Below are 12,415 nucleotides of genomic sequence, written 5' to 3' on the forward strand. Positions count from 1 at the left end.
AACTGCGTGTGTGTGTGTGTGTGTGTGTGTGTGTGTGTGTGTGTGTGTGTGTGTGTGTGTGTGTGTGTGTAGCTCTCCTGTCCTACCAGCATCAACCACAACCTGACTTCTGAACCACGCACAGCAGCACAAACACAGGCATAGCAACAATGGAAGGTAGGTAGGAAGCTTATGGTGTGCATGGTTGAGAGGATTAGTTAAGAATTAGCCTTTGTGTATCTAAGTACTCACACTCTCTGCCCATTTGAAATCCTCACCAGTTCCCACTCATGAAAAAGCAGCCATCAGGATTCTGCTTCGCAACCTCCATCAACGCCTGAACATAACTGCCCGTTTCCCCGCGCCCCCCACACGTGTCAGGCCTGGACGATAGCTCGGATAAAAATGAGAGTAGATGTGGCACTTCTGAGGGGGTTTTATCTTTTGTTGCCTAGTCCCGCCTGAAAAACAAACTTCTAAAGCCTGCCATCCTCGGAGGCTTCAAAGCACAGCAAGAACTGTCCCTGCGAGGCTAGCAGAGACAGCCAACCAATCTCCCCCTGCCCACTAAATTGCGTGAGGACGGAAAGCATTTCTGCATTTTGCTTGTCACGAACCCAGAACGGCTCGTCTTCATCAGATGACAGGCATAAAATAAGTTCTGAAATTGCTGAATCAAATCACAATAAATGCTGCCACGGCACGCGGTTAGGAAAACTGCTTTTTTTTATTTCTTGGCTGGACTCAGCTTTGGGAGTGTGGCCTCACCTGTGTGAGTCTGTCCTGTGATCTGGTGCGTCAGCGGGCCGGCCCAAGTCCAGATGCTGCTCCAGAACCTGCTGGCGGAACTCAGACACCTGGTACTGACGGTCCTCTTTCTCCTGCCGCAGCTTGCGTTGCCGCGCCAGCCACCGCTCTTCCTCGTTGGTCCTCTGTGTGATCATTGAGGCTGGGAGCCCCGGGCCTACAGGGCCGGGCCCCAAGTACAGGCTGTGGCCTGAGATCAGACCAGGAACAGGATGATGGGGCTGAATCATGGATGGGTGGATTCCAGGTGGCACTGGTTTGGGAGCTGGAAGGGCGGGCTCTTTGGTTTTGTCTGCAGAGAGGAAAAACAGTCAGTTTCAAAAACTAATGAAATATTTTAGCTAAAGTAGATAATTATAGCTAAAATAAGTAAAACKAAAAGGAGAAAAAAGTAAAACTTCAAGTATCTAGTTATGTTTTTAATGTTTCATAATTTATCCATTTTTTATGTAATAGTTTATATATTTGAGAAAACAATAAAGAAGCAACTACCGTATTTATTCATGTATAATACGATCAACATTTTTTGAGCTTACAATGCATAAAAATCTAATTATCAATAACTTGTGTATAATACTATCCCCCCACTTTATGGATGATTTTTAGGATTAAATTTTTAGTATTATACATGAATAAATACAGTAAATAATAAAGTTTAAAGTAATTTTACTGCATTACTTTTTAATAAATTGCTTATATGTAGCTGCTATAAGTATTTTTACAAGAGTTATCCAATGCATCATAGCTGGCAATACTTCCCCACTTGATTTGGGTATTTTTAATATTATTAACTTTTCTTTAGCCAACCAAATCCCACTGAGATCACCTTTGCAAGGGAGGCCTGGGCCTGAAGGCAATGTATTGTACATGTTTTTAGTCTGTGGAGGAAACCAGAGTAGCTGAAAAAAAAAACCACGCAATCACGTGGAGAACATGCACAGAAAGAATCAAACCCAGGACCTACTTGCTGTGAGGCATCAGTGCTAACCATTGAGCTGTTGTGAAAACAACTCAATACTTCAAACTACAACACTGCAAAGTGAACTTCTTGTGTCAGAAACGGTTAAATCTAAGTCTTGATTGACAATTTTAAAGGTATTCTTGATTAGTTGTAACATTAGACTTTATTTGATAAACATTAATTTTAACTGTAAAATAAAGACTGTAAAAATACTGTAGGCTGTTTAGTTTTGTTAAATTTTTAAAAATATATTTTAACATGGACGGAGACATTTTATTTACACGCAAAGCATTCTGGGTAAATGGTGACGTGGATAGGTCCTCGGTGCGAGGCTGCTAGCGAGCTATATCCACCCTGAAGGTTAATCTTGGACAATATCTGACGATCGGCTTTTTAAATGAAACCAGAGAGCGTTGACAGAGAGGAGAAGGTAGAAATGACTCAGCCTTTAACTGAAAATATAGATGGAGGACAACAGAGTTGCTTCATGGAAGAACCTCAGCTTAGCCTGTTAGCCTTCGCGCTAGCGCCAACACTATATTGCCTTATATGTATTAGCTCGGCACTAATGCGACAAACAAGCTAAACTGAGGTCCTCCGTCCATATTTTCAGTTACAGGCTGAGTCATTTCTACCTTCTCCTCTCTGTCAACGCTCTTTGGTTTCATTTAAAAGAGCCAATCATCAGATATTGTCCAAGATTAACCTTCAGGGTGGATATAGCTCGCTAGCAGCCTCACACCGAGGACCTATCCATGCCATAATTTACCCAGAATGCTTTGCATGTAAATAAAATGGCCCCATCCGTGTAATATATTTTTAAACTTTTGGTTTAAAAATTATAAAAACTGAACATCCTACAGTATTTTTACAGTCTTTATTTTACATTTAAAATATATGTTTATTAAATAAAGTCTAATGTTACAACTAATCACGGATCCCTTTAAAAAGGTTTTAGGAAGAAAATTTCGTAAACACTTCGCATGTTTAAAGAAATATTTCAGATGCTGTCAGAAAAGATTCAGTTTAACTGATTTTGCGTTTACTACCTTACCCGTTCAACACAAAACCATGGTTTTATCTGACCATCTGTCTATAAGTCATACATATTCAAGGTACATTACAGATGAATTTATTTAATAATGTAATCTACTGAACCGTCTAATTATCTGAAGTTTAAGGTCTAGTTAATGTAAAGTGTTTACAAGGATGGGAGTTTATAAGCAGTATAGCTGTAGTTTATGGAGGCTACATGGGATGCATGGACACATACCAGCCCGATTGGGGGTTAGTCTCTCAGGCTTGGTTCGTTCCTCTTGTCCCCTTAAAGAGTGGAGCTCAGTGAGATAGTGGTTCTCCATGGCCTTGGATGCCTGCAGCTCCTTCTCCCTCAGTGCCCTCTCCTTCTGCCTCTCCAGTTCCTTCTCCCTCTCCTTCTCCTTCTCTCGTTCTCTCTCACGCTCCCGCTCTCTCTCTCGCTCTCGTTCCCTCTCCAGCTCCTTCTCTCTRTCTCGCTCGCGCTCTCGTTCCCTCTCCCGCTCTTTTTCCCTTTCCGCCTCCCGCTCCCTCTCTTTTTCACGCTCGCGCTCTCGTTCACGCTCTCGCTCGCGCTCCCGCTCACGCTGGCGCAGCTCATCTTCCAGCTGGAGTCTGAAATGCAAAGTGAACGAAGAAAGAAAAAAAAAAAGATGTCAGCTAAATTAGAAAAAAAACATCATGATTGCGGCAGAGTGCTGAGATCTGCTCTATGCATTTACCAAGCGGAACTTTACCTCTCAGACTGCAGTGCTGACAATGAAGGGTGTGCAAAGTCCCCAGGGTAGCGGACCCCCGGTAGGTGCATGTGAACAGCAGAAGGATGGATGGGGGGTAAAGCTCCCCCTGTTGGCAGTGGATAGAAAGGTGACCTTAAAGCAGAGAGGCAGAATGGGTCGTCCATCCTGGGATAGAAGGATTACCAGAAAAAAATAGAAAAGACAGAGAAAGAGAAAGTCAMTCTCCTGTGTGACAGCGCAGCATTTACTTTCATTAACCCGTGTGCCTCCATCTCCCAAAGAAGCAGCATCACAAGGTCCTCTGACTTTCAAGGAGGCAGGAGTATCTGTCAGCTAAGCTCAATCACCACACAGCAGCCAAGAAAAGACAGCGCTGCAGGTTGAGGCACAACTGTGCGTCTCTGTGTACGTGTGACAAGCACAGCCCAGACCCTCATTAAATCCATTACAACACAGTGTGCATGATGGCTGCTGCAGTCCTATGATCTTGGATGACAAAATAGGAGCATACAGCCTTGTGTGATAGCCCAAAGCGAGCAGCGCCCTTCTGAACACACACACAATCGTGTGGAGTATTTAAAATATATTCATTTAATATGTTCCACTCACAATAACTAAAGAACATCATATCTTATTTTTATTAGGAAAAAACGGAGATGCAGCATGAATTTAAGCACTTTAGTGTTTTTTTTTTTGTGGTGATTTCTCTCAAACATTTATGAACAAGTTCCAAACATACAGTTAGAAACATCAAAAACTTTAGTCCTATTTCTCCATTTTCACTGGGCATGACCTAATTTTGGTGAAGTTGTGAAGAACAGAGCATCACTGCAACATCTCTAACAGAGTTACATGGCAATAGCAGGTCTAAACCATTTTTATTCAGCTTCTTAAAAGCATTTGGATCTGGCCGACCCCYTTTTTATTCTGAAAACATTGGCTTTGTATAGGCAACTTGTCCAGTGTTGATAGGTTTATTTATAATTTATAACTCTAAACTTGAGTGTTGTAAAAAGATTTTGCATCACACTTTAGTTCCAGAAGGAACTAATAGTAGAATAATATCAACACCTTCATAAAAAATATATATACATATATAAAAAAATAAATATATATGCAAAAAAGTGGAGTTAGAAAAAAATTGACTTGTGACAATATGTTGCTTTGCTTTTTGTTTACTTAGAACTCAATATATTTGGTTAGGCTGCTGTGAATTATAACCATGTCTTATTTTAACCTGCATTTCCTTCATCTAATAAAAAACATGATTAGATTACCAATTGGAACTTCTATTCTACATCACTTGTGCAATAATGCATTGACTGAGCAGTACAAGTAGAAGAAGCACGTTACTCCTGTGCATTTTATTTTCCAAGAAAATAGTCAAAAATGAAAGGAGTGGTTTACCTGTATGGTGTGAATGAGGGGTGGGGCAGGTAGCTGGGGTGGTAATAGGCAGCTGCAGCAGCTGCTGTCGCAGGGTCCAGCCCTAAAGGCAAAGATGGCATCCTGAGGGCATCCTCAGTCGTGGCATAGGGCCGAAAACCCCGGAGGTACTCCTCTGGTACAGGACCAGGAGGCACAGTATTAGGCAACTGTCTGGGCAGGCTGATGGTGACAAAGGGAGTGTAACAGAGAAAATATTTTGTTAGTTTGATTTTTCTGTGTTTACTCTTGTGTAAGAATCAGAATTCAATGAGAACCTAAATGCATTCAAATTGTTTGTTCAGCACGAATGTCAACAAGATGAATGTGTGCTGGTGGTGCTTACTCCAGAAARGTTTAGACGCAGATAAAGTTTTATCACAATATCAATCAAAGCAGCAATTTCCTTTCAGAAACAAGACAGCATGTAGAGTTTTCAAACATATAAAAATGAATTAAAAAAAAAAAGAAATGTTTGACTCACTTCAGGGGCTGAAAACGTGAGTCCTGCATGACGGCACCAGGGGTGAGACCGAAGGCATAAGGGTTTCCCAGGAGGTGAGCAGGGACTGAGGGGCCACCTTTCTCCTGTGAGAAGGTCCCCTCAGCACCCAGACGTTCCCTGCTGGCCCCTCGAGGCCCTGAGTCAGCCTAGAAACAGATACAGAGAGCGAGTCTTGGTCATTGTTTGTTAGAACCTGTGACCGTCACGGTTGTCACTGCGGATGGAGCCAGTCCTTTGAGGAGGGGGATATAGGAGAAAGAATGAGCCTGTTTGTGGCAAGGCAGCCTCCCTCACCCTCTCTTCCTACCTCAGGCACTTTTATACAATTTCTCACARAGAGTCTCCTGTTAAAAATAGACTGCTTAACATTTCTCTAAGGTAATTTATGGTAAAATGAAAGAAGCAGACAGAGTGGTGAAAAAAAACAGCTCCACCATTTTCCCCCTAATTGTAAACAAGAGATGACATCTGTATGATCGATGAGGATGCGGTAATGGCAGGCAACAGTAGTGCTTCTAGAGATGATGATGACTTTGATCTAAGTAAAAGGGTGTATGTCTGTAATTTTGCACATATCCTCCTCAAAGCAACATCTACAGGGAAGACAACAAAGTCCAAAAAGCAACATCCCACAGCCTCCATTTCTGTTTCTTCCCTCTTCCCTTTCACATCCCCTCCCTCCATCCTTTTGGCAGCAAGCCTAGTCTCACTTATTCAATCCCACAACAAGCAAACACAGACACTCAGCAGGCACATACACTGTTACAGAGCTACAAAAGACATCCTGCTGCGAGGGTGGGAGTGTGCTTTCTGAAGCTTTGGTTTTCCTTGGTCTACAAGCGCAACTGCGACGCTGAACATTTTACAATCCTCAAGTTCTGCAAGGACGTTGTTTCTAGAAGGATGCACAGTCGAGAAAGATTTCCATGMGAAATCTGGAACATTTATCACACATCTTACAAATCCAGACTTGAAGTTGGCGAGAGAACAACAGGAAAGAAAGAAAGGGAGAGAAAGAGAAGACAGAAAAGATCAAGATGAAGCCATAAAGCCAGTGAGCTAAAGGAAAAGGCAGTTCTCGCCCCACTAAATTAACCTCTGGGCTCCCTGGGAATAGAAAAAGACCTTACAGCAGTATGCTGTCTCTCTCACCACTGCCTTTGATAAAACAAATCCCATTTACTGAGCCATTACCTCCACATCCTCCTCCACATCCACTGACCCAGGCTGACACTGATGCGCCAACTTCCAATCTTAAATGCCTCTAATGTTCAGACTCCTCACATGACCCTTTGTTTAAACCCCACTCCACACTTTCCAGTAGTCTAATGTTACTGTTTGCTCCATGTGGTTTGTTGCGCTTCACTTAACACCATAACACTTTATTCTCTCAAAGCAAGCAGTCTCATCCACCCCATCCCAATTCCCTCAAAGCTTTACGAGCATGGGGAAAAGGTGGATGTTCCCCGATAGCCTCGCCAGCCAAGTGGAAAACAGGGTCATGTATGTCACAATCTGCCAGCATCACGGAGGGGTTTGGGAACTGCAAAACGCAGTTAATGCTTTTTACACTTTGCCGCTTGTCTTTTTTTTTTTTTACTTTTAAGAGCCATAAGGTATTTGAACATACAGGGTGATATTAAGGTTAAGTAATTTTTTTCTTTTGTACTGCATAATTTTAACTTATGTGTAATTTGCCAAGCAACACATATTTAAACAATTMCTTCCGGGGTTGAGCCACTCCCCAGGGAGAGACATCATCTCGATAGGAGAAAGTCCTTCCTCCTCAAGTGACTGTTTGTACAACAATCTATATTTTAATGGAAAAAATATGTGTCTGTCTGGTGTAAGGGTCACCCCGAGGGGTAATAAACATTTCTACCTATCTTTGACCCTGGTTTCAAAAGAGACAATTTTTTTTCTTTAATAAACAAAATAATAATGTTCTTTTTTAAATTATAATGCAAGAAGATAGATTGTCATTCTTTTCATTATATAACTTTGAGTTATAAACTGATAATAACTTGTAGTTGAAAGAAAGTATAAATAAAAAAAATATGAAGAACATTATTATTTTGTTTATTAAAGAAAATAAAATGTCTCTTTTGACAAAGGTCTTTTGAAACCAGACAGGTGAAAATGTWTATTACCCCTCGGGGTGACCCTTACACTGGTGATAGGCATGTGTTAACTGATCTGTCTCTTTTTAAGTACACAAGATGACCCAAGAATAGGGATGGCGATATGGACTAAAAAATTTACCACGATAATTGCTAGGTTTTATCACGATAACGATAAGTGACAATACAAAATACATATATGTCAGCCTAAACGTATGTGTCTTGGGCCAAGACACATAATTTTATACCTTATATTTTATAATTTGTGATAAATTGTAATCATTTAAACAGTAACAGAATCAACAAGTCTCTATTTGGTGTAACGTGCCTCGCTCCAGCAGTGTAAACATGTTTTACATTTCAGGAATGCAGAACTGTTTTAAGGGTACTTCCTTGTTTACTATGACATCGTATCCAGGGTGTGACCAGGTTTTCTATGAAACACTGTAAAAGACAAATAAGCTTGACATCACTTTTCCTGGGCTTCCAAAATGAGGGGAAATGGACCAGACCTGAGTTATCTGTGATCAACTTTGCACATCTGTAAATAAATATTCAAGTCTGAGAATTGAATCGAACTCCTGCACATAATTTGGTTTCTCATTTGAACATGATCCTTCAGGAGAATAACTATTGCCAATGAAGGTGTTATTAAAATTAGAGACTAACTGATTTAGTTTCTTGTTTTATAAACCTTTGTGTTACATGAAAAAAAATCACTAATGTGAAAAAAGTTTATACATTATGGTCACCTTACTATCATTACATTTTTTCAGCCTTTWTCACTTAAGTAACACCGCATAAAATGTTTCGATGTTACATGTCATTATCCAAAAAATAGCCCCGTTTACAAAGACAAAACTTTCAATCCCCACTAGAGAGGTCTCTTAGTGACTCAAGCGCCTACACAGTCAACCATTCATGCCATTTTGACTTCTCACTTTCTGAAAATATGCTTTTCACCAGTACCCTGTCACGTTGTTCACACTAACCAACACAAATACAAGCACTCAATCTCAAAGATTCAAAGACACATCCATTAGCAGCCATCTTCCTCGGCATGAGCCAGGCCCCTGTAACCCTCAGTGAGGGTGGGAGACCCTGTGCATTGTAGAGTGCTCGTTTATGCCTCTCAGATGGAGGCATGAATCCAAATTGCCAATTATAAAGCAATTACAGGCAGCAGCGGGAGCAGACTCCCGCAGTCATTAAAGCAAAATGCCAACGCACTGAGCCATTCCTCCTTCACTGCGTTGCCTGTAACCCGACCACTGAAAGGAAGACCCATGTCTCAGTCACTAAAATACCCTTCTAATATACAAAAAGAGGGCACAGACATTTAGCAGATACTTTACTGGAGCTTCAAAAAGCAGACTACTGAGTGTATAATCAATGGCTTATTTTTTTTAGTCTCTGTGAAATGCCACTCAGAAGCAAAAAAAGGTTTATGGTATCAGCTGCATTAAAAATATATTAATTCATGGTGTTTGTTTGTGCTTCTTCTATWTCTTCTGGCTGTTTAAAAGGCTGCAGCACCAATGTTGGAGATACCACAATGCCAGCTTTTATGAAGCACCTCCCCTGCTGTTCCCCCGACCTTTGACCCCTCACCCCAACCTCTTGTCATTATCACCTCTCTTAACCTCCTTATTCTTTACCACGGTAGCCTAGAGCTGCATCTGGGGGCACTGCAAACCCACTGACCTAACCTTTTCAGTTTGAGCTTGACCTCTTCGACTCACACTCAAATAAATGCATACATTTGAGAATTAACAACACTGTATGAAGACACAAATGACGGAAGCATTTGTCGATTCACTTTTAAAAATTCAGGCATGTGACACAGCTCAGATAAAGCAATGCGTGTCTTTTTGCCGAAAGACTCTTCAGCCTCTTCCTGCTCTGGATGACACTTAAACTGCAATAGGATCATTTTGGAAAAAGCTGTAGCTGCYCTGGGCAAAGGTTTCCAAGAAAAAAAGGACAATGGCCTGAACGCTACCACACCTATGTGGCTGATTGACCAAATCACCCACCTTTCACTATCCACCTTTCTGTTTGTCCTCGGGGTACAGCCAAAGTGTCCTGGAGAGTTTCCGAATGTTGCCGAGTGCTGCTCATAACCATGTGCTTGGCCTCAGCCATTAGCCCTGAGCTGAGATAAGAAGGCTTAAAGCAAGGCCATAATCCATAATCCACTCCTTATCAAAGCAAGCAGCTCTCCCACTTTCTCTCTCCCTCGCTACAGAACCAGCAGTGGGTGTCAGGTTGACAAGCCACAGGATGCAGCTGACTGCTTTGGTGAACGGGGAGAGTCTGGAGGGTGAGCAGACTCAAGACCAGGTCTAGGAAGGGACTAATGCAGGTGCCAAGTGGGAGAGGGCCTTGAGGGACACAGATGTCAGCTGCTGCCCCCTCTATGTCCCAATGGCAGCTGGCATTGTTTGGCGCGTCAAGGCACTGAGTTGGTTACACTACATTCATAGACCTGCCAGCTATGTCACATGCACATATGTCCAGTATACCGCCACGTTACTAGTCGCAGGCCTGCTGCAAAATCCATTGATCCCTGAAGAGCCCATCTGGATGTACATTTGTGCTCAGAGGCAAGTTAATGAATGAGAAGATTAGGACATCATGTAGATAAGAAACAAGAATAAAACACAAAGAAAAGAAAGCACAAGACATCAGAGCAATTTAGTCAAAGACAAAAAAAGTGCAGACCCAAGCTCAGTATGAGGAGGTGTGAACATTATTATTATTATTATTATTATTATTATTATTACCTGGCGCCCCTCGTTCCTCCACAAGCCGTTGCTTGTTTTTGTTGGAGCAATGGTGACTACAGGTGGAGTGTTTGGCACACTGTGGCCCGCTGGGGGAACCAGGACAGTTCCTGGTCCGAGGGGACCCCTCTTGGGTGTACTGACAGGAGAGCTGTGATTGGTGGCTGGAGACGACACTGGAGATGACTCGCTGCTGATGGAGGATGCAGCTGAAGAAGAAAAATAATACAAATAAAAGTCAAAACGATGCTATGAAGATATTGTTCGTCTTTACAAAAAAAAAAGGAAAATGTGACATGAAATGTGTTAGCTCCTTCACAAATTATTCAAATAATTCAGAGGTTACTGAACACAGATATAAAAAATTTAGATCACTGCAAAAAATGTCCACCTAACCAAGTTTTAAAATCTTATATCCAGCCAAAAAGTKTTTTTGATCTTGTTTTGAGACTGATTTACTAAACAAGAACTGATTGTGTAAGAATAATAATCTTGTTTTCAGAATGTGTAAGATTATTTGTCTTGTTAGTCTAAAAATTTGACTCAAATTTAGTCAAAAATTTCTGCCAATGGATTAAGAAAATTTTACATGGTAAGATTCTTGAAATACTTGATTTGACTCAGTTTTTTTTACTTAATTTGATGCAAATTTTCAGACTAACAAGACAAATAATCTTACACATTTCTGAAAACAAGATTATTATTCTTACACAAGCAGTTCTTGTTTAGTAAATCYGTCTCAAAACAAGATCAAAAAAACGTTTTGGCTGGATATAAGATTTTAAAAGTTGGTAAGATGGACAATTTTTGCAGTGTGGATGGCCATGGGCCCTTTTAAGACTGATAGRGATCGGGATGAACAGCCTTGTGAGACGTGGACTGCAGGCACAGACTATAACACTCTGTTTAAATGCTAACAGTATTACTGTACGTATGTGTGGCGCTCACAGAACTCCTCTCCCTCATCACAACACATGCACAAGCACAGCAGGTGGTGAAAAGCTGGCCCAATGAGCTCCTCTGCTGTGCTGTAGCTGTGCCACATTAACAAAGCCCTCKAGGGAAACCCTGTAGCGCAGGGTCACGGTCTGGTCACATGCCTCGCTTTCAACACATCTCGTTTGCCCTCTCTCTAGCTGCAAACCTCAAATATGCTGTACTCATATTCACAGACTTTTATTTACTTTCATCTTCCTCACCCTAACCTCCCCTTATTTACCTTCTGTTCCTCTCAAATATATCCCCGTCTATTTGCATTATCCTTCACTCTTCCCTATGTGATTTTTTTCTGTTTTGTTTCTCCTCCTTATGATTRAGCCTGCACATTATCTGTGTTCTTTTATTCGTTTTTGGCGAGCCTCTTCTCTTGACGGTACAGCGCGCTGTAAATCACCTCCTCTCAGAGGAAGTAAAGCATTACACAGTCAAACTGGGTCACAACCCTCTCCATGGGACACACACTTTGGTGCCGCAAAAAGGACAAAGAGAGATGAGCGRTGAAGTGCGCAGGTAGCATATTTGTGCAACAAAATGGTTGCGTGCAACCGCAATTAACAAAGTGTCAGGTTTGAGTCAGATCCAATTTTTACTCAGAAAAAAAAAACAMATCTCTCCRCATCTGCCATCTCTTTTTCTGCTTTGGTTTCTATGGCAACATAACCAAAAGACGACACCGGCTTATACTGTACTACGGGGTGTCAAGACATTGAATGATTTCAAACTCTTCGCTCTGATAACTACCGTAAAATAATAGGAAAAAAAATCAATAACGGTAGRGAGGCGATGTCTACTTGAAAAATATGTGTGCAAGTGTTGGTGGTGGAGGACGCAAAAAAAGTAAACAAAAAAAAAGACGTGTGGTGAGACGTGAAAATGAAAAATGATGAGACGAGGAGTTATTAGAAAAAAAAACCTGAAAAAAAGAGGAGCGAGGTGAGAGAACAGAGAGGAGAGCACGGATAAGGGGTGCAGATGGGTAAGTGGTGGATGGGGTTGGGGTGGGGGGCAGTCATATCTTGTCTGCACAATGGCAATTAGTGGCCTAATCCCCCCACCCC

The 12,415-nt window shown here is 41.6% G+C and overlaps 1 protein-coding gene across 1 annotated transcript in view; it reads right to left on the minus strand.

Moving 5' to 3' along the window:
* The window catches only part of LOC106535102 (genetic suppressor element 1), a gene marked incomplete at its 5' end in the record, with an annotated part of 29,388 nt that overhangs the window by 13,312 nt on the left and 3,661 nt on the right, over positions 1 to 12,415 (minus strand). Inside the window, 6 exon segments of the mRNA XM_014032004.1 lie at positions 748 to 1,078; positions 3,021 to 3,397; positions 3,520 to 3,687; positions 4,930 to 5,130; positions 5,432 to 5,598; positions 10,359 to 10,567. Of these exon segments, the coding sequence (XP_013887458.1) occupies positions 748 to 1,078; positions 3,021 to 3,397; positions 3,520 to 3,687; positions 4,930 to 5,130; positions 5,432 to 5,598; positions 10,359 to 10,567 (1,453 nt within the window).

This window comes from Austrofundulus limnaeus, unplaced genomic scaffold, assembly GCF_001266775.1.
Source record: "Austrofundulus limnaeus strain Quisiro unplaced genomic scaffold, Austrofundulus_limnaeus-1.0 Scaffold1362, whole genome shotgun sequence".
Classification (NCBI taxonomy): domain Eukaryota; kingdom Metazoa; phylum Chordata; class Actinopteri; order Cyprinodontiformes; family Rivulidae; genus Austrofundulus; species Austrofundulus limnaeus.